Below are 21,845 nucleotides of genomic sequence, written 5' to 3'. Positions count from 1 at the left end.
ACCGGGGTGGGGGGACAGAAAGTGGAGGGGGGGGGGGGGGGGGCTGCCCCGGGCTGTGCCGGGACCCCCCAACCCCAGGGCACGTGTCCGGGGGGTCCGGCGGCCGGTGGGCAGCTCCCGCAGCACCCGTCTGCCTGAATTTGGAGATAAGCGCCGTTTTGTTCGGGATGATTCTGTCAGGAAGGGGGTCGACTGGCAAAATGCTTCCTCTTTCTGGTGCAAATGGGAAGGTCGCTTTGTGGAGTGCTTTTTCATGGGAGCTGTTGCTCCGACAGAATCCTGTATTTATTTCAGGCAAAATGGCACGTTGCTTTATAAATATCTTTTCTGTAGTTTCAACATCGCCGGCAGGTTGTTGTTGTGTTTCTTATATAATGCTGCCCAAGGTCTGTCTGTTTTATGTGTGCTTTACCGTTCTCTCCTCTCCCATTACAGTTCAGATTTTCCTGCATAAAGTAAACCCCGGGGGGAATAAATCAGTGGTGTTTATTTAAACAGACCACAACTTTAAGAAAATATTTGAATTTTGGAATATCCCTTGCCATCCTCCAATAGCATTTTCAGCATTGTTTAGAAACATCGATAAGTGATTTTATAAGCAATTGCTTTTCTGCATTGGCTCTAAGCTGAGTTCGGAGCCTTTGATGTGCGGCGAGGCTGGTTCCTCTGCTTCTGCGTGTGCCGGTGAACTGTCTAAAAACGCTGTTCCTTTCTCCCTGCCTTCTCCCTTTTTCAGATGTGCCCTACTTTGGATATCCCTGCATTGAATGTCTGAGGAGCTCCAGCTGATCCTGAGCCATGTCGCAGATGTTGCACATAGAGATTCCCAACTTCGGGAACACCGTTCTGGGCTGCCTGAACGAGCAGCGGCTGCTGGGGCTGTACTGCGATGTCTCCATCGTGGTGAAGGGCCAAGCCTTCAAGGCTCACCGGGCGGTGCTGGCCGCCAGCAGCCTCTACTTCCGAGACTTGTTCAGTGGGAACAGCAAAAACGCCTTTCGAGCTGCCGGGGACGGTGCCCCCCGCTTGCTTCCAGCAGATCCTCTCCTTTTGCTACACCGGCAAGCTCACCATGGCTGCGAGCGAGCAGCTGGTGGTGATGTACACGGCGGGCTTCCTGCAGATCCAGCACATCGTGGAGAAAGGGACAGACTTGATGTTCAAGGTGAGCTCTCCCCACTGTGACTCTCAGACCGCCATGATCGAAGACCCCAGCTCGGAGCCGCAGAGCCCCTGCAACCAGCTGCAGTCGGCCTCGGCGCCCTACGTCATGTCCCCCTCCATGCCCATCCCGCTCCTCACCCGCGTCAAGCACGAGAACCTGGAGCTGCAGGCGGCCGCCGTGCCCGGCTTGGCAGCCAAGCGGCCCCTCGAGCCGGCCGCCCGGGACGGCGCGGGAGGCGGTGGCCCCGCCGCCGGCCCGCTGAAGCTGTCCCGCGTCTCCTACTACGGGGTGCCCAACCTGGCCACCCTCCTGCCCAACGTGCAGCAGGTGCAGTACTCGCAGGGGGAGCGGACCAGCCCCGGCGCCAGCAGCATTCCCACCACCGACAGCCCCACGTCCTACCACAACGAGGAGGACGAGGAAGACGACGAGGCGTACGACACCATGGTGGAGGAGCAGTACGGGCAGATGTACATCAAGTCCTCGGGAGGCTACTCTGGTAACGAACCGTCTCTGTCCTTTGGTTTTCTGCTCTCCCCAAGTTTTCGCTCGGTCCTTTTCCAGGCAGTGCAGGTAGTCGGGGGCTGTTGTCAGGCTGTTGGCTTCGGGCGCTTTGCTCGTTCACGTGCGTTGCAGAGTGCAGCGCCCGCAGTGGGCTCGGTGCCGGGGACGTCTGAGCTCAGCAGCCTGGGGCGGTGGAAGCCTCTGTCCTGGTATGGCGTGGGCAGGTCCCCCGGTGCCACCTCTCACGTGCCGTGTCCCCAGCTGGGACACTTCAGGTCAGAGGCTACGTCACCCAAAATGGGCTCGTCAGCCGCCAAGCAGGCCGTCGTTGGTGAGCGCCGTGCAGTGGGCGCCTGTCCCCACACGGCCGATCCCCTGTGCTGTGGGGCACCCGTGGGGCACCCGTGGAGGGCAGCATCAGCCCGAGGCAGCCTGGCTGGGCCGTGGGGTGTGAGGCACCCTCCCTCTGTCCTGGCCCTTTGAAATAAGTGGCAAGTGTGTTCTTCTGCCTTCCTCCGAACGTCATAGAATAAATTGTCTTCACAGAAGATGCTCGTTAGGGATATCTGCAGAAAGGAAAGCAGGGAGGCTTTGCTCCCCCCTGCTTGCAGTAGCACCCGTTTCCTGTGCCAGAGCAGCCTGGTGCATTGTAGTCGAGCAGGGAAAAGCAAATTGATAACGTTTTATTTCTGTATTAGAACCGCTGTGCCCGTAACTAACTGGAATCCCTCTCTTTGCCCTCTGGCTGGGTGAGGCTGCCGGTCCTGCTGCCCGGGCATGGTGCAGGGCTGGGGGGTGCGGGACCGAGGGGTGCCAGCGGCAGGCAGCTCGGGTCTGTGTGTGCTTCCAGGACTGTGTGTGTGTGCTTCCAGGGCCATCTCCACTGGGCTGAGCGAGCCGCTGGGTCTGGTGGCCCCGAGCCTGGGGCTGCCTCTGCGTGCCGCTGCTTTGCTGTGATTGCTGGGCTAATTTTGCAAATATTTAACTCATTTGTTGAGGAGCTGGCATGCTTTCCTCAAAGCCGTTTGGTTTTATTCTTAAGCAAGGGAAAAGACTTGACAAACGCCACCTTTTCCCCTGCCCAAAGCCTGCTTCGCCTGGTCCTGAGGCTTGGCAATGTCCCACCCCTTCCCAAAGAGCAGGAGCCCGAACTTCCCTCGGCACGTCCGCCTGCCAGGCAGCAAACAGATGAGCGGTAATTCCTAAACCCTATGCAAAAGGGGGAAGGCATGCTAGTAGCAGTGATGCTATTTCAAGATTAGAAATATCTGCTGAGAAAACGAGCCTCTAAAGCCTCTCTGCTTTCTCCGCCGCTGCTCTGAGCAGTGTCCACGCCACCCGTGCCGGGCAGATGGGGACGGGGTGTCCTGCGGCCGGGTGCCCGCCGGGCACGGGGCTGTGCCAGCAGCCGGCACTCCGACGCTGGTGTCGAGCCTGAACAGAATTAAGGCTGTTTTCCTGCATGCTGGTTTTGTTTTTATTTTGTTTTGTGTTTTCCCACTGTAGAGCACGCAGCGAGTAATATGGGCTTGTCCTCAGCGCTGAGCGCTTGGAGCATTATTCTTCAGAGAAATGGGATTATAGCCTTGTACGCTGTGTTTGCCTTTCTCTGTCATGGGGCCAGTTTATATAGCAGCAGAACAAAACCAATTCTGCAGGACGCCAGGAGGCTGTGGCAGGACAAAGCCGCAGGATGGAGCAGGAGGCAGCTATTACCCAGGCGGGCGATGGTGCCCGATTCTCGCTGCCGCGCCACCAGCGTGCTTCCAGCTGGAGAACTGCAAAGGCGAGCAGCTTTCTTGGGCGTCGCTGGCAGCGCTTCAGCCGTCCAGCCCTCACGTGGGAGCTGGTCGTCCCGGGGAAGGAAGGTTTTCCTGCCTGGCTCCTGCAGGGAGAAGCCTGGGACCGCTTGGATGCGCTAGGAGCTGGCACGAGGTGGGCAGCGCCCCGGCCGTGGCTCTGCCCCGCGCCGAGCAGCCCCGGCGAGGCTGCAGTATCCTACATTTCTGCTAAAATATCTCTTCCGCACCAGCACATTTCAAGGGAGTTTCCTGTTTTAAATAAGCCAGCTATAGTATCAGGCTTCCTGGAAAACAGGGCACACAAAAAAGAGATTAAACAAAACAAAACAAAAAATCTAAGCTATTCCATTATGGTTGGGACTTGTACAGCTAACTGTGTTTTAATTACTCGGGATAAACTGTACCCTCAAAAGGTGCAGAATAACAACACCGTAAGATGGAAGAGAGCGAGCCAGCTAATCCTGCTGCTGGCATGTAGAGCCCGCAGCCTCACAAAGGCCTGGGGGAGGGGGGAGCCGCTTAAAACAGATTGCCAAGGTTTCCAGGAGCCCCATTTGTAAAAACAAAAACAAAGCCAGAGAAGAGCACAGCAGCTTAAGCCCTGAATTTCAGAGATTTTTTTTTTCCCCTCTCTTTCTGCACTTTCTCCCTGCCCAGCAGCAGCAGCGCTGGGCCTGGGTGCTGGTGCTGGCCCCAGCCGTGGGTTTCGCCCACGCCTGGTCGGGGCAGCACCAAGTCCCGACCATGGGCTTTCTCATCTGTTCTTCTTCGCCCCCTTTTTGCATTCAGAAACGATCTCCAAGGCTGGGATCCAAGAGGCGACGAGCACATCTCGACCTTGGCAAAGGGTGGTGGAAGGGGGAGCAGGAGAGAGCCTCGCGCAGCGACGGGGATCTTGCAGCAGCGGTGGCATGCACAGGAAAAAGCACAGGGCGTGCAGAAGGGGCTGCAGATAAATGCAAGGACAAGTCCACACCTTAAGCACGGGTGGCGTGCCGCGTGGCTCCTGATCCCGTACGTTGGTCTGGACCTGGAGGACACAGGCCTGGAGGGCGCTGGGGAGGCTGCTGAGGCTCCTAGCATCTGATCAGAGGAATGCACAACTCGGGGAAAATATTAAACAAAAGCAAAGTATTTTTATCCTTCTTAATTACAGCGTCGTGGGCCTGCTCTGAAGTGGGCTGCAGCAGGACTTGCAGATGCTTGGCGTGGTTTCTGCGTTCCTGTCAGTCAGCTTGCTGCTTAGCAGATGCCTTTAATTCGATTTTGACAGGCAGCGGCGAGGTTGCGCGAGGCGAGGGTCTCCCTTCCCTCCCGCTCGCCGAGCGCTCCTTTGCAGGGGAGAAGAAATCTTTATGCAGCAAATCGCTGGGATGTAAAGGCTGGACTTGAAAGTTATGAAATCCCGAACTGACAAGAGCACACTTCATTAAAAATTCATCTAAAATAGCCATTATAGAATAGTTGTGGTAATTAGCTGAGAGAATAGTTTTCTCTCCTGGCCTCAGATTCCTGACAGTAAGGAAAGAGGGCAAGAAACAACCCAGAATCTGTAATGAGCGGCTCCGGCGCAGGCTGCGAAGTATCCCAAACTGAGCTACGAAGAGAAACGCTGCAACAACTGAAGTCGCAGCCAGTAGCGAAGAACCCATTAACGTCTTGCAGCCAGCTAATTGCGCTCGGAATAAAGTAGCTGGTGTTAGCTGCAGAGCCGGCGCGTGGCGCAGCCGGGAGCAGCGCGGTCCAGGGGCTGGTCAGACACTGGTGCCGTGGGCAGGAGGATGCCCTGAGCAAAGGATTTGTGAGTTTTTTAGGAACCAAAGCGTTCCCAAGGGCATGCCCTGGGTGTTATCCAGAGTGCTTTTGGTCTGGCTTTGCACGGGGGCTTCTCAGGGCCGCGAGCTGTGGGTGCGGAGGTGCTGGTGAGGGTGACAAACCTGCCCCCTGCCACAGGAGCATGTCCCTGGGCTGGGGACAGGGGACAGAGCCAGCCCCGGGGTCAGGCAGCCGCTGCCCTTTTTAGGCAGTGAACTGGTCCCGGTTTCCGCACCGTAAAGCACAGATGTTTAATTTTAGGCTGGCAGATGTTTCACTCCTGGCTGAGGTCTGCAGCAAGGCAAGATAGGGGTATTTATAAACCAGTAATATTTTTCCTATACTAATTCCAGATTACCTCCCTGTATAAATAGGTCACAAATCAAATCTCTGCATTCTAGCACGCTGTTATAAATGTACCATTTGTAAAATGTAAACTGTCCCGGCTGGGTCTGCATTGCACACCCAGCCCACGTGTGCGGCCGGTGCGGGCAGGCACACCAGGCTCCGGGCAGCGGCTCCCCGAGGGCCCGCCGTGCCAGGGGGTGCTATTTTTAGGGTGGGGTATTTTGGGGGAAAATGGACTAGTGGGATCCAAATGTTGGTAAAGGATCGCCGTTTGGAAAGAAACTTCTCAGGAGAGAATGGGGGAAATTATCCAGGTGTTGGTGCAGAGCGGATGGAGGTGATTTGGTGGCTGTGGTGGTGGCTGTGGGCTCGTGACTTGTGGCTCTGTCATCTGGATTTTGGTGAGCTTTTGGTGAGGGTTCATCGCTCCAGTCTTTCTGTATCTCACATTCCCATCCCTAAACTAAAAGTTGCTGTTCCTTGCCCACTGGTGTGGTTTATGTTCAGCAAATGGCCAAGAGGAGAGCACAGGCTGGGAAGCGGGGGCTGAGGAGCGGTTCTGGGATGTGGCAGGGAGGGCACGAGCCAGGAGCAGACGCTGGGCACCTGCTGCAGCCTCACCACATTTCCCACCCCACACCGCTCACGACAAGCTGCAGCATCCCTACAAGTTTCAGAAGAAAGTGTGTATTTGAAAAAATAAAATCCCTCAGCGTCCGATGTGCAGCCATCGCTGCTTTCTCTGCAGCGATTTCGTGCAGGCCGCGGGTAGGCTGCTTTCTTGGTCGAGGACAAAACTGCACCAAACAATCCTTCGCATTGTTTGCCCTTCCATTGAAAGGGAAGGAGCTGCTGCCCTCTGAAGATACACATTAATTAGAAGCGAATACTATCCTGTTCTTCCGCACACAGAGGCCAAACAGACTTGCTTTCTTTGAGAACATGGGACCAAAGTGTCCCTTGTGTCCCGTGGCTTTACATAACTGTTCTGTGCGCGGCGATGGCTATCTGCTGGCTGGGGGAGCTGAAAGCCCTCAATCTTTGCTAATTTTTCTTTGGCGGCATTGAATTTGTGCTAATGCTTGAATCGAGACGATTCCAAAAATCGGTTGTGCGCATGTTTAGTGAGGGGTTTGTAGACGGCAGGAGAGATGTGCCCGAATTATAATAGTGCATTCAGGCGTGCTTGGTCTTTTCAGATCAGATTTTGGGTTGTTTTTGAGAAGTATTTGATTTCACCAGAAGAAACGTTAGCTTCTCCATGGCTCCATGTGTCTAAGATGAACTGACTTCAAAAGCAAGGAGTGCTCGTGAGGCACGATTGCCACCAGCTCTCCCAGGTGCGGGTTTCCGCATGTCGCCGCTGTTTCCCTCAAAAGCTGCTTTTCCTTCAAGAAATGGGTTTGACACCTCATTCTTTGAAATTTCTCCAGGAAAAGTGCTGATGCAGCGCTTGTTCTCTTCTCTCCTGTGTGCCTTGTTATTGCTACGCTGGGCTCTGTGGTGCCCCAGCCTGGTTTTATATGGAGTGGTTGCGTGCGACGGGGGGTGGAGGAGGTGGGCCTGGCCTCGCATGCTCGGGTGCTGAAGGAGCTCCGGTTCTTCAGCCAGGCCGAGCTGAGGAGGGCAGGGCCGCAGGGGTGCGGAGCACCACCAGGTGGGTGCTGTGGGGCGAAAAGAGCCCCTCAGCCCTGTCAGCCCCATCAGCCCCTCAGCCCCCATGTGCCACGATGGACGGCTGACGCCACACGGCACCCCTGCAGCTCTGCCTGCTCCTGGTGCTGCCAGTGGGTTTTACCCAACGCAGCCATCTGAAGGAACACCGGTGTGATCACAACAGCAACCCGTTGCTATTTCAGTCCCAAGCCTGACTTCTTTTTTTTTTTTTTTTTTTTTTTTTTTTTCAATTATAGAAGTATTAGCTCAGAAGTAGTGAGGACCTTCTGGCTGTCCCTTCTGCTCGGAAGTGTTTGTATTGATTGCAATTGCTTCCTCTGGAGACCTGCAGCCTTCATACCTGCAAAAAAAAATAAATCACTGGAGGCCTCTAAAAACCTTCCTGAGCATCGGTATCTGCCCAGCTTCTCTTCAGCAGCCTAAGATCTGCTAGTTTGTAGATGGTGATAAATATCTCGGGGAATTCTTACCTGAGTCATTAGTTTAAAAAAATAAATTAAAGTGCAGTTTCACACAAATAGGGCAGAGCATCTTGCTTCTGTTTGTGGTGGGGTTTTGTGGTGGTTTTCTGCTCGGCAGCATGGATGCCATGGGTGTGCAGAGAGGACTGGGAGCAGGCATGCTCTCCCTCTCAGCATTTATCACAATTATTGCAATTATCACAAGCCATGTGCACCGACGTGGCCCCATTGTCACCTCTGCCTTGTGACCCGCTGGTTCAGGGTTGTGCATGCAAGACAGAAAGCTGTTGGCAGGTGTTGGCAGCTGCTTACCCCAGCAGCATGGTTTGCCTTTCTCCCATTGCTGCTGTTAAAGACCTTGGACATCCCAAGGTTGCTGGGACTTACCGGCAGAACAAGTGCTGTGTGTGGCCGATGGAATTTGAACGTGATGAAGTCTGGTTCGGTTTGCGCGTGGCAGAGAAGCACGTGGGGGATGCTGGCCGGGAGCTTCCCGTGGTGCCTCCCAGGAGCTGCTCGTCCCTCTCCCCCTCCACATTTGTGTTTATTTCACGGGGGCCTTTGTGCTGCCATAGTGCTTCTGTGGGCACACTCTGCCGCAACCAAGCGTCTGAAGGACGGCAGAGCTGGCTGTTTGTTTTCCTTCTTCCTGGTATAAATAGGATATTTGGCACCCCTCCGCTTTTGGTTTATTTCCGCTGTGCCGAAGGGGATGCGCTCTGCCCATCACCGTCGGGGCACACAGGTCCATCAGGTCTCCTGCCCACAAACCCGCACGGCAGCAGGACGGAGCACGGCCACTTTGTGCGGGTAACGGGGCTGCGATGGTGAGGGGCATGGGCTTGAGGGTGTGCACATGGGTTGTGCTGCTGCCATCGGTCCTGAGTCATACAAGGAAGCGTGGTGCTGGGCATAGGGAAGAGCCGTGCACCCCTCGCAGCCCCGGCGCAGGGTCTTGGTGCTGCAGGGAGGAGGGCGCCGACGGGTCCGGCCCCTGCGGTGGTGGCAGGGAGCAACTGGATACAGTGGGCACGTCCCGGCTGGAACACTGACCCTTTGTGCCGTTACTGCAGCAACAGGTCTGCAAAACCGGCCGGTTTATCTGCAGAGAGGAAGCACGGCCCACAGGGCATCGCAGCTGCGGAGCACGTCGCCTCCTGAGGAGGGAACGTCTCGAGTTCAGAAACTCTAATTGCTGGTCTTTCTTTTATCGGTATTCACGGGCAACGCAGCATAGAGCTGGACTTGACTTTGTGCATGGCACTTGCCACGTTATCAGCCCTTCCTGGGGGGAAAGGACAGATCGCTGTACTGCTGGGATGAAACCCAGGAGCTGTAGCTGCTCCCAGGCTGTCCCGGTGCATCTGCAGTCCCTGTACACCCGTGTCAGCCCTGTTCTGCTGGGATTTGTACTTTCAAGCATTTGCGTAGGCTTTCCAGCACCGGTGTTTGCTGATGGGCAGTGGTGGGCTCTGGAGATGCTGCAGGGGTGGCAGCAGGGAAATGGCAGCCATGTAACTGGGTCCTGTAGCCGCAGCTCAACACCACTTTTTGGTCTCTTGGTTGGGGTCACGCTTGTTGTGGCGAGGGAGGTGAGCTGGTGACTGTCCCTGGGGTGGTGTGTGCCTGCGAAGCCTGACCGTAACTTCAGCGGGGAAAACATCAGGAGAAGCAGTTACGGTACTGAGGTAGATATTTATTAAATCCGGGCAGTTTAGTGCCTGTGTTAGAGACCGCTGTTGGATTGCCATCCTGTTCTTCTGCGAGTGCTCGGGGAAGCCGGCGCTGCATGCTTCATTTCCAGACTGACGGCAGATGTGCAGAGCTGCCCGCTTTCATAAATGATTAACCTAGAACCAGCTAAAGTGTAATTAGGCTCCAGGAGTCCCTCTCGCAGCATCCAGGCACAACCGCGAGGCTGCTGCCGCCCGTGGAGAGCCCGGTGAGCCTCCACATGGGGCTGCGGACCCGAGGCAGCGGCCGCTGGAGGGAGGGGTGACTCCAGGAGCTCTGTGAAAAGCTGAAACCTGACCTTCTCTTAACGTTGTGCCTGCCTAATAATCCGTGTTAATGTCTTTCCCTTTTGATTTTGAAGTTGCTCAAGAAAAGCCAGAGCAGATCCCGCTGGAGAACCGCTCCTGTGTCCTCATACGCCGGGATTTAGTTGCTCTCCCAGCCAGTCTTATCAGTCAAATTGGATACCGCTGCCACCCAAAACTCTACTCAGAGGGAGATCCTGGAGAGAAACTCGAGCTCGTTGCAGGTAATAAGGGGGGAACTTTTCTTGGCTTGGCAATTGCTGGAGATCACTGATACTTTTCTTCTTGAAATGCGTTCTTCATCTTGCGCCATTGCTGGAGCCGTGTGCTTTGTGTGCCCTTGCAGTGTCTTTCTGGATTATTCATCACCAATCATCTTTTTTTTTAAAAAAAAAAGTTCTAAGTTTCCTTTAATTTGCTGATAGAAAAACGTGTCATTAACAGGATTTATTCAATTGAATTAATTTAGCATTTTAATTGAATTCTGCAGCTTGTGTTCTTCCTGATTGGTGTGGGCTGCATTGCAATTGTATTTTGATTTAGATGCACAGATCTTAAAAAAAAAAATCATCACACTATAAGATTTACAAAGCAATAGAAATTAAATCTGTGTCAGTGAACAAGCTTTGAAAAACCTGTCGAAGTTTTTTTTTAAAATGGGGGATGTTTTAAGCTGTCATACGCTGCGGTTGGAAGGAGGAGAAGGAATCAATTTTGCTTGGTCCTTTCATGCATCTTTATTTTCGGGTTTGGGGGCAATTTACAGTCCCTGGAGAATTCAGGGCTGCTCTGTGAGGGACGCAGGGGAGTTGGGGTGGGAGGTGGCTCGCGGGGGTCCCGGTGCTGCAGGGCTGGACACAGGGCAGGGCAGAGCGGCCGTGCTGCAGTGTCCGGATTCAATCTGGTCTGAAGAGCTACAGTCCCCTTCGGGAAGCACCCCCAGATCCTTTTTGCTGCCCCCACAGCATGGCAGTTGCCTGTTTTCCCCCAGTGTAGCTGTGTGGGTGAGGTGACCTGTGTGCCACGTCCCTTACCTGCAGCCTCATTTACACCTGCAAAGCACTTGCTGTAAAAAGGAGGTACGGCAGCGCAATCAATCCAAACCAGCAGTCCTTTCCCTCTGGCCTCTTCTCTCTGGGTGAGTAGCAGGGTTTTGTCTTCGGTTTGCAGAGGGAATCTTAATTTCAGGGATTGCCCAGAACGGCTCCTGTCTGATCAACGGTGGGTTTGCAGGGGCAGGCAGGAGTGAAAAGCACTCACCATAACGCAGCACAAAGCCACCAGTATTTATTTTGTATCTGGAATATTCATTTTGTACCCATTTACATTTTGTGTGAGACTTCTTAAAAACATCAAGTGGTGCAGGTTATTTTCACAGTGCGAGCTGCAAATTGGCTCGAGGCAGCTCTGCTTGATTTACATTTTTCAATCTGGAAAAAAGTAGATTAATATCTCTAACTGATAGTGGCTGCCTGGGTTATTTTTTATTTATTAAAGTGAAGTTACCCTTGGTAGGGTCTGGCGTTCTCTCTGGCTCATGTGTTAAAATACTGCTACTGGGGGCAGAAAGGCGCCGCGGCTAAGTGCTGTCCCCACGCCGGGGGGGCCGGACCCAGGGCTCGTGTAAACTCTCCGTTCTGAGCATTTTCCTTTGTCTCGGATTTTTTGTGCCATAACTGATTCTGCAAGCTTCAGCAGCTTTCTCTGAGAGGGTCTTAAACCAGCCTTGCAATGATCACGGTAAATCCGACGGGCAGATGCAGTGTGCGGAGCTGCTCTGTAACCCGCACTGGTGCTCGCTTGCCTTCTGCAAGCTTTTTTCCGCGAAGGTCGGGCTCCAGCACCCCCGGGCTCAGCGGGCACACTGCCCCATGCAGCAGCAGAACCGGGGCCCCCCAGCCAGGGGTGCTGCCTTCCCCCAGCACAGCCACCCCCCCCCGCCCCGCGGCTCTGCCTTCATCCCGGAGATTAAGGACAATAATCTGAAGGCTGTGCTGGAAATCCAGGAGGTAATTTTATTCCTCCGGTAGATGTTTTTATATCTCGAGAGCATAGGGTGTACTGGATCCTGCTATCGCCCGTTATTTAACCCTAATTAAAAGCAAGCCCCAGCCCCAAGCCCCAGTTCCCCCCAGCCCGCGGGGCGGTGTGCTCCTGGGCGCTCGGTAGGGAAGGGGAAGGAAGCTGCAGGGTCTGCTGCCAAACCTCTGCACGGGTAAAGCCGCTTTGGCAGGGCTCCTCCAGCTGCCGGAGAACATCCTTAAAGCCCGTGTGTTTCAAAGTCAGCAGTTCTGTGCATTAGAAGCAAAAATTCCCAGCTCACCAGAAGTATCAAGAGGTTACGGGCTGGGGTTTTTGGAAACGGTTAGATCTGTAGCTTAATGAGCGCTGCTTTCTGTGCTAGGTGGGTTTTTTTGTTTTCAGTTTAGTTGTGTTCTTCGATCTTTCACTGGAGAAAAGAAAATGCCAAACGGTTTGGGGTTTTCTTCCTTCAGAAAGAATAGATAATCTGGTTGTATATATAGAATCACAGGATAAAGCCTTGTCCTGTGTGCCTTTGGAAAAAAAAAAAAAAAAGAGAGAGAGAAAAATTCCACTCATTTGACTTCCACAGACCTCCTTCCTGCGTGGCTGAAATTGGGAATGCCACTACCTGGCTCTTGCCAAGACCCCGAGGGGCTGCGGTAGCGACCCCGCCAGGCTTGCCCAGGCCCCTGCTGGCTGCACGCTCCCTTCTGGGCTGTGTCAGGACTGTGACCGAGCAGCAAAGCAGAAATCCCAGGTCGAAGGCAGCCCCTGTCAGCAGCACGAGGACTTAACTTTGAATTCTCCCTCTCTTCCAGGCTCAGGTGTTTACATCACGCGGGGGCAGCTGATGAATTGCCACTTATGTGCCGGTGTCAAACACAAGGTCCTCCTGAGACGTCTTCTGGCCACGTTCTTTGATCGGTATGTCCTCTCGCAGCCCGTGCTCCCTCGAGGGATTCAGTTTATTTTCTGGTGGTTTAACTACGTTAGCAGATGATGTGTGAGCACGCCATCCTCTGTGCATGCCACGCTCGTTTCTCTGCTGTTTCTCAGCAATGCCTGAGCCTCGACACGAGGTTTTCCAATTCTGTGCCTTAAAATCTTGTAGCTTGGTGCCCCCTGCACAAACTAAGTAGAAGAGGCCGGTGTCTTTGTGCGGGGCTTCGGACGGCTGCTGGGCCCGGAGTCCCCAGTGTAAGGATCTTCCTTTGCCTTTCTTGCAGGAACACCCTTGCCAATAGCTGCGGAACTGGAATCCGGTCCTCCACCAGCGACCCTAGCAGGAAGCCCCTGGACAGCAGGGTCCTTAATGCAGTGAAATGTAAGGAGAGAGGTTTACTGCTGCTGTGTTGGAACAGCATGCCGGGAGCAAAGCCGAAACCTCAGCAGGGAAGGCCCTCTCTGTTGCGTTATAGGGGGAACTTATATGGTGAAATTAGGTTACAGGGAAATTAATTTTTCATGTCATTTTTTGGGTCTGACTTTTTTGTTGTTGTTTGGCAGTATCTGAACAGAAAGCATTATTGCTACTTAACTGTTTTGCTACGTTTCAAGACCAAAATTTCCCAGTTAATTATTGGGTGCTCTAAGAAGGAAATCAAAATCAAGCTTTTGGCATCAAGCGGAGCTTGATACTGCAGGACCAGGTCTCCGTGCCCTGGCTTTTATTGCCCTAGGGCTCAGGCTCGCATTCAAGTTCATCCGAGTGCGGGGATCTGCCCAGCATGCTGATTTGCAGGAGCAGAGTGTGCAGCTCGAATCCAGCCCCAACCTGCCCTCGGTGCAGCCCTGGGTGCTGCTCCTGGCCCAGCTGTGCCCCAGCCATGCTTCAGTGCCCTGAGCTTCTGCTGCTGTTGGTCTTGAGCAATAAAGGGGTCCCTGGCTGGAGGGGTCCTCTGGCTGCTCTGGCCAATGTAGCATGGGATAAGCTGCTCTCACCATCTGACTGGCAATGTTTCTTTGGTTTTACACTTTTTTTTTCTTGAATATGCTTTATAGACTTTTTTAAAAATGATTGAAGGGAGCCCTGCTGCAATTAATTTCCTCTTTAAAAGATTGCGTAAAGCAGCAGTAGCTTTTGTTTTTAACATTTGAACCCCAAACAAAGCCCTGCATCGTGCCGCGTGGCTCAGCAGGTCTGTCCGTAGAGCAGCTGGGCTGCCTTAGAGCTGGGGCCCGAAAGGTTCAGCTGTTCAAAACGAGCACCCCCTTCCCTGTCCTGCAGGTAAGGTCCCCGTGTTTCACGGCTTACACCGCACTCTGACTTTGGAGCCAGTGTGGGGTACCTGACGGATTGCCCTTCACTTGGCGAGCTTGTGCCCAGCAGCCAGTGCTGATAAAAGAAAGTTGGGTTACTTGCACCAGGGTGGTTCCGTTATCTGCGGCAGAAACCCGTGGTTAAAGGTGACCACTGAGCTCCCCCTGCGTGCCGGGGCGCTGCCGACACGGCGCCGGCTGGAGCCGGAGCAGCACGGTGCTGCGGGCAGCGCTGACGGTCGGCACAGCGGAGCCCATCCAGCGTGTGCTTGATATATGGTGGAAAGCAAATGTTCTCTCACCCTCGCTGGATTCTGGATAGTAAATCTTTATGTAAATATTGTGCTGGAAAATGAAACTCTAAGCGTTTTTTTTTTTTTTTTTTTTTTTTTTTTGAGAGAGAGATTTGGAAGATAAATCTTTTTCTCTCCCTGATTGTTGCTGTGCTGCTGAACTCCAGGGGCCTTCCAGCCACCCTCTGAGACCTGCTGCACGTGGAGGAAAGGGATAAACCAGCAGATGTTCACTACATGAAGAGAAAATCACTAGGCAGTGCTGTTGGCGCTTGCCCATAGCCTGTGCGTGGAGCTCTCCAAGAGCCCCCCGGCAGCCCGGGCAGGCAGCGTTTCAGCCAAGCTGTGCTCCCTGTTGAGGCTCGCAGGTCATTTTGGAGGTTGGAAAGGCTTCGTTGTCCAGTGACAGTGCCTGCAGCACGCTGCTGTGTGCAGGGCATAAGATGATTTCTTGAGTTTTAGAAGTAGCCAGTGCACAAGCTGCAGCTGGTGGCTGTTTGTGAAGGCAGCGCTTGGATCTTGCTCCACGGTGTCAGGAGCCTGACCCACACGGAGAGCAGGGCTGCCCGAGGTGCTGCAGGGCTTGGCTAGGGAAAGTCCTGTCCTGTCCCCACGCACATGGTGGCATGCTGAAGCTCACCCCTTCCCATTAGCCATGCACTGCTGTGGTCCTCAGAGCCATTGATGAGTTTTTAAGAGCCTCCATTGCCCTCTTGTGCACCCAGTTCTCCTCTGGCCTTTCCCTGCTGGCGGTTGGGGCCGGTGGTCAGGAGCTTTGTGATGCCAGGGCTCTCCAGGTCCCCAGGGAGCACTTGGTCTTTCTCCACCCCACCTCCTCCAGTCCCTTTGGGCTTTCTGTGCCTTCCCACTGCATCCCTTCCCAGCTATCCCTGGAGCTGAGGAGTCCTTTTCTGCGGGTCCGAGCTCCTCCGCCCGGGAGCACCCGCCAGCGATCGGTGCGTGTCCAGGTCGGGCGAGGCTGCAGTCGCTCGGCCTCATGGTGTTGCTTCTCTGACTCCTCAGCTCTGTGTATCCCTGTCTTTGCAGTGTATTGTCAGAATTTTGCCCCGAGCTTTAAGGAAAGCGAGATGAATGTTATAGCGGCCGATATGTGCACCAACGCCCGCCGGGTCCGCAAGCGCTGGCTCCCGAAGATTAAGTCCATGCTGCCGGAGGGGATGGAGATGTACCGCACGGTCATGGGCTCCACCACAAACAGTGTCCCCCTGGATCCCGAATTCCAGCCCAACTCTGCTCAGGTCTTTGAGCAGCGAATCTATGCAGAAAGGAGGAGCGATTCAGGAACTATAGTAGCTCTGAGAACTAACACGGTGAACGTAGATCTAAGCAATGGATCCAGCCAGTCCTTTGAACAGAGCGAGGATGCCGAAGGGGCTGGCTCTGTTATACAAGAGGCAGCTGCCACAGATGCTATGGCATCGGATACCCAAAGCACTCCGCAACCTTTTGAACAAGGTTCTGGCTCCTCCAGCCGGCCCGAAACTCCGGTGAGAAGACAAGATGGTACTTACGGAGGGACTTTATAAAGAGAGCAAACGTTTTGTGACCTATAAGGGATCTGTAATACTAAAGCTGCTTGCATGCATTACTAATACAAAACAAAAATGTGATCAAGCCACTTACCTACTGAACTGCTACTGTTGCCTGAAAAAAATGTGATTTTTATTCTGCTTGTATTTAAAATTTATGAAGGAAATAATCGCATTCGTTATACTGTAAACGACTAGGTCTGTGGCGACCTACTTAAAAAAAGAAAAAACTATTGGGCTCCTTTTTTGATATTCCTGAGGTTAGTCTATAAGATTGTAGCTTTTTCCTTTTTTTTTTTCCTTTTTTTTTTTTTTTTTAAGAAGGGGAGGAGAAAAGCTAGACACCCCCCCAACCACCCCCGCCATCACCACCCCATCCATTACTCAGCTCAGAAGTAAAGCCATCGTTAACCTTTTCCTTGAAAAGAGAGTTTCACCGTCGCTTCACAGGAAAGCAAGATGTGTTAGGGTACGAGTGGTTTGACTGGCAAGGATTTTCTTTCGCGGAACGGCTCTAGCCAAGTGGCACAGGGTGGGGGAAATTGTTCAACGCTTCTGTCGGTGGAAGGTCGGCGAAGGACCCGGCGCAGGGAGCGGGGGCTGCCCCCGCGTCCAGGCGTGCGTGCAGGGAGGATGCGTGGGCTGCAGGCTGAGCCCTGCCCTTTTTCCTTTGGTGTTGTTTCTCGATGCGGCTGGGTTCTGGGTTTCGTTCCTCTCGCTCTCCCGCCCCGAGCGGCTTCTTGTCTGCTTCTCCTTGCTCGGCGCCCCGTGGGGGGGCTGCCAAAGCCGCGTCCTTTGGTGGCTGCCGTAGGCTGGGACCTTGCTGGGGCCAGCAGTCTGCTCTTCCGTCTTTAGCCGCAGTGTATTGGGTACAAAAAGGGTCGTTTTGTGTATTTTTTTTTTTTAATTAGCTTTGTGCCCCTCCATGAAGTGGTCACTGGGAGGAGGAGGCGTTTCGCCTCTGGCTCGTCCTCCAGACAGGCCCTCCTGGGAAGAAGCCCTGTGTGATTTATCCGCCTGCTTGTGGTTCAGAGCTGCTGTCCCTGGGCTGGGCTGCCTGCGGATACCCAGCTGGGCGAGGACGGATCCACGAGAGCACCCAGCCACGCTGCGGGGCATCCCCCGAGGGCTCTCGTTCCATCGTCCCCAAAGCCGTGGCTCGGTGCAGCCTCGCTGCCCGGCCCCATACACCCCAGCTTGGAATGGGGAAATATGGGGTGCCTGTGGGCACCAGGCTCGTGCGTGATGATGCTGAGGATGGGGGCAGCCATGTGAAAGCCAAGTATGGCTTTTTTTTTTATTATTATTATTTTTTATTTTTACTGTGACTAACAGGCCTGCTTTAAAGGTATTTACAGTTTGTCCTGTAATAAGTGTGGATCTCTGAACAAGTGCACAAATAGTCACTTTTGAAGGCTCCTGTGGCTGTGTTCTTCTTTTCTTTCCTGCTTTGGTTCCTGAATCCAGACAGCGCTTTGCTCAGGGTTTTCTTCCGTCTTTGTGTTTGAGTTAGGGAAGGGGAGGGGTGAGAGGCTGACCCAGCCTTTGGCCGCGTGTTTTGTTTTCTTCGATACTTGAAGCTGTTTTTTTGCATCGTGATAACGAAGCTGTCCGGCACTTCGTGCGTTCCACTGCTCTTTGCCCTCAGACAAATGAACGCCGGGCTCCTCTCTGCCTCCCCCTCGCCCCGCGGTGTGGCCGGGCTCGGGGGGCAGCCGGTGCCCCCGGCCCCGTGCGGAGCCGGGCGCGATGCCGCAGGGCCGCGGGACCGGCACAGCCCGGGCCCTGTTTGCACTTTACCCACGTCAAACGAAACGCCCGCGGCCGTGGGCAGCGGGTGGGCAGCGGGAAGGGTTCTCCTCCCCTTCGGCACTTTGGGGCTCCCGGACGGCTCAAGGTGTCCTGGACCAAACCAGCTCCCAGACGGGCGTCCCCGGGGGACAGCGGCAGCAGTACTTGAATGGCTTAGGACAGAGAATCTGAAGAGAGTCGAGTTGCACAGTGAAAATATATATTTTTATACCTAGCACAACTTCCTGTATATTTTTGGGGTTCTTTCTTTCATTTTTTCTTTCTTTCTTTCTTTTTTTTTTCCTTTTTTTTTTTTTTTGATTTGGGTTTGTTTGTTTTATTAATTATTATTATTAGGAAGGCAAACTTCTAAAATGTGAAGGGCGTTGGGTTTTTCCTTATCTGGTAGATGAGGGCAAGCATTTTGCACTAATGTTTCCTGTGTGTGGAGGATTAATGATATGTTTGAAAATGTTATATGGATAATGATTGTATTCTTCCGAAAAACAAAACAAAAAAAGTAACCCCTTTAAAATACTGAATGTAACATGAGAACAGAGCAGTCCATCGATTGTATGCGGCTTTCCTGAGTGCCTTAGAATTTTTTGATCATTTTTTTCCAAGGAAAACAAATTAAGAAAATCAGATCATAACCGACTCCTTCCTCCTCTTTGTTTACGACACTATATTAAATTATAGAACTTGGGGCTGCTTTATAATGTGAATAGGAAACTGCATTCATCTAGGTCTGATAGTGTAAAATCGAAGCATCAGTATTTATGGTATGTCTGCACCTTTATTCCTATGCTTGACTATTAGCAATATTACATGTATATTATATATCTAAAGTTATACCAAGCACCTTTAAAGAAATCGCAGCGTGAGCGTACGAGCTCCGCGCAGCCGCCGCGGCGCGTGGCCGCCGGCCCCCGTCCCCCCCGTGGCACCGGGTCTCCCCGTGCCGTCCCCGTGCCGCCGCTTGCCGAAGGGCTGCATGGCCTTCGGCCTCGCCGCCACGCTCCTCATGCTTCGGCTGATGCTTGGGGACGGTGCCCGCAGTGGCGGTGGCTCTGGTGCTGGTGGGCACGGGGGCGATGACGGCGGGGCAGGGCCGGCTCGTGGGGTGCCTGGGATGGGGGTCCCGTGGTCGGGGGGCTCGCCGCGCACCGCTTCACGCCTCTGAGCTCCGCATCGCGGGCGTGGTGCTCTGCGAAGGACTGGCGGCGCCTGTCCTCGGCCGCTTTACTGCTAAGGTTTTGTTCGATTGCTTATTTTTATGGAAATAACTCGCTGCGAGTGGAGAAGGGTGTATGGCCCATTAACCAACTGAAAACTAAGAGACAAGCCCTGTTTGCCTCTGCCGGCAGTAAATCCTAAACACAAAATTGAGAGTTCATAGCTGTCTTGGGCTCCAACTGCTGTTTCAAAGTGTTCCTGCTGTATAAATTTGTCATTTTGTCAGCGAGCAAGCTGCAAACGTGCGTATTACCCTGCCCGAGACAGCCGGGGCTTGCTGTAAGGTGGCTCTCAAAATGAGGGAGTTTTGTAGAAAACAAGCAGAAAGTGCCCCGACAGCCGACAAACTGGATCCGCGAAGTCGAGCGCGCTCGAATTGGAAAAACCTTCAAGTGTTCTGACGAGTTTCTTCCACTGTAAGCGTTTTGCACACCATTGTGATTTTTATGTCAAAATAAAAGCCAAAACTTGCAATACTATTTTTAGCAGACAAAAAAATAAATAAATAAATAAATAAACAACTAAGTATAAATGTATAAAATATTTTTGACTTGAACATTTGGATGGCACTTGATTCAAATAGAACATTAATCCTTTGGACAGGATGTTTGGGAAAAAGGACTTAAAAGTACAAGGTTGTTTTTAAAGCGTCTTCATAGGGTATTAAGTAGTACTGTAATTCATGACTGTTAAAAATACTTTCTGTGCTGTAAGAAAAATCTCACAGTACCACTGAATTATGTTTCTCAACTGTCTCAGCCACGAAAGATGCTAGCTTTTTTTTTTTTTTTATCGTGCATTATTCACTAGTATTTATGTGCTCTTACTCTGTATAGTTAAGACTGTTATTTTGTAGCCATGGCTGACACGATATATCAGTAACTAAAAAAAAAAAAGGATTAAGGACCCCCCCCCCAGTTGAAACTGTGCTCATAGCTGTTTTCATATGATGAAAAATCCATTAAAAAAAAAAACAAACAACAAAAACGTGATCATTAATTGTAAAACGCTTTGTAAAATTCACATTTACAAAATAATAAAGTAAATTACAATTAAAAGCCTTTCTTCGCTCTGTTTTCTCTCTTTTCTGGAGGTCACTAATTGGCGACGGATGTTACCAGTGCTGCAGGTAGGGGATGCCCGGTGCAGGGGCGATGCCCTAAATGCCTTGTACCGATGAGGAGGGTGCTGGCAGAGCATCCCATGGCCCTGGGACGGGTCCCTGGGGCACGATGCAACAGGTTTCTGGGGACTCAGGGGCAGCACGGGCTCCCCACGAGCTGCAGGACCCCCAGCTGGGTGTGACGGGGGGAGAAGGGACCAGGCTCGGCTTTGGGGTGTGGATGTGGAAGAGCACCACGCGATGCCACCTCTGTCACTCGAGCGGTTCTCCCAGCATTTGGGGTTTCAGAGGGTCCTCCCCGCACTTCACCTGGCCGGGCTGGCGGGTCTTCTGGCTTTGGGTTTGACACCCCCCCCAACACACATCACACACTCCCCCTCGGCCGCTCTCTCTTTGGTTGTTGTGCTTTAAATCCCACCCACAGCCCCGCAGCCGGATCCGGCCCTTTGTCAGGCTCAAGGGCTGGGGTCGAGAAGGATGCAGTGTCAGCCAGAACACGAGGCCCCTTTCATCTGCTGAGCACTTGGTGCCTGCTCGTAAAGGAAGAAGACATTCGGCAGGCTTGAGGTAAAATGGGGTGGCACAGGGTGGGGGCAATGCACAAAACACCCTGGTGCACGGGGTCCCTGCTGAGCAGGGTGCTGGGGTGTCTGGGTGCCGTGGTACCCAGCGTGGGCACGGAGGATGCTTCGACACAGCGGCCTGAGCATCGGGACGGGCAAGGAAAGTGCAGCTGGGGGCGAGCTGAGACCCCCACGCCAGCGAGGTGACCGAGGCAGTGGGATGAGCAGCAGCGGAGTGGGTTGACGGGGAGGTAATTCTGCTCGCTGTCGTTTTTGTCTTTTTTTTTTTTTTCCCCAACCAAATTGGCCATAAAATTGCTGAGAAGCTGCATTTCCTCTGCTTTGAGGAAAAAAAAAAAGAAAAAAAAAAAAGGTGCCCCAAACCACTTGCATTTGGGGTTTCATTTAATCTCATCTTACTGAAAGGAAAAACACAGAAACTTGGATGCTTGTGCGCAGCACATACCGCCGTGTTATATAAACCATTTCAAACTGATTTATTCTAAATGAGTTGTTATAATCAGAATTTTCCTTACGAGCAGCTTTCTTGCAAACGTCAGTATTTCAGAAAAAAACCATCATACGACTGCTCCAATATTTCAAACTGATTACTTATAAACACCATTTCTAAAATTAGGTCTTTGGTGTGCGGTATTGTCAGAGTGGGTGTATTATGATCTGCAGAGAGTATAAAAAGATAAATGAGTTATTTAACCAAGTAAACGACGTTGCTGTAGAAATGTGCAGAGGGAGAACGTGCGGGGGGAGGGCCGGCCCTGAAGCCAGGCAGCTCGCATCCCCTGGCAGCTCCAGCTGAGGCAGAGCCGGGGCAAGAGGGGGGAGATCTGTTGGCACTAATGGCACTTGCTGCGGTTGTGAGGTGCCCCACACCCACCTCCTGCCCCAGGATGGGGTTTTGGCAGCGCCGGGTGCACCCCGTTGGTAGTGCCGTGGGGCTATGGGAGCACCCAGACAGCCTTGGGTGCCGCAGAGGGACCAAAGTGGGGTGGCACGGGGAGCTGGGGGGGGGGTCCGTGGCTGGTTCCCCGAGCTGGGGACAGAGGGAGAAGAAACCCGCGGCTCTGCTCTTGGCTGCTACCCCTCCACCAGGAGAACAAACCAAGAGAAAGCTGCTCTGCTTGCAGCAGGCCCCGCTGGGCTGATGGTTTGGGCTGCTTCTTGGTTTTTTGGAGT

The 21,845-nt window shown here is 53.1% G+C and overlaps 1 protein-coding gene across 1 annotated transcript; it reads left to right on the top strand.

Moving 5' to 3' along the window:
* The first annotated feature begins 736 nt into the window (after window positions 1–736).
* Window positions 737–19,898, top strand: NACC2 (NACC family member 2). Its single transcript, XM_035555551.2, is given in 6 exon segments — window positions 737–996; window positions 998–1,664; window positions 9,868–10,035; window positions 12,655–12,760; window positions 13,063–13,160; window positions 15,436–19,898. Coding segments are annotated over 6 exon segments (1,737 nt in total). The 5' UTR covers window positions 737–798; the 3' UTR covers window positions 15,936–19,898.
* The last annotated feature ends 1,947 nt before the right edge of the window (window positions 19,899–21,845 follow it).

Source organism: Cygnus atratus, chromosome 19, assembly GCF_013377495.2.
Source record: "Cygnus atratus isolate AKBS03 ecotype Queensland, Australia chromosome 19, CAtr_DNAZoo_HiC_assembly, whole genome shotgun sequence".
NCBI lineage: Eukaryota > Metazoa > Chordata > Aves > Anseriformes > Anatidae > Cygnus > Cygnus atratus.
This window is presented reverse-complemented; position numbering and strand designations above follow the sequence as displayed.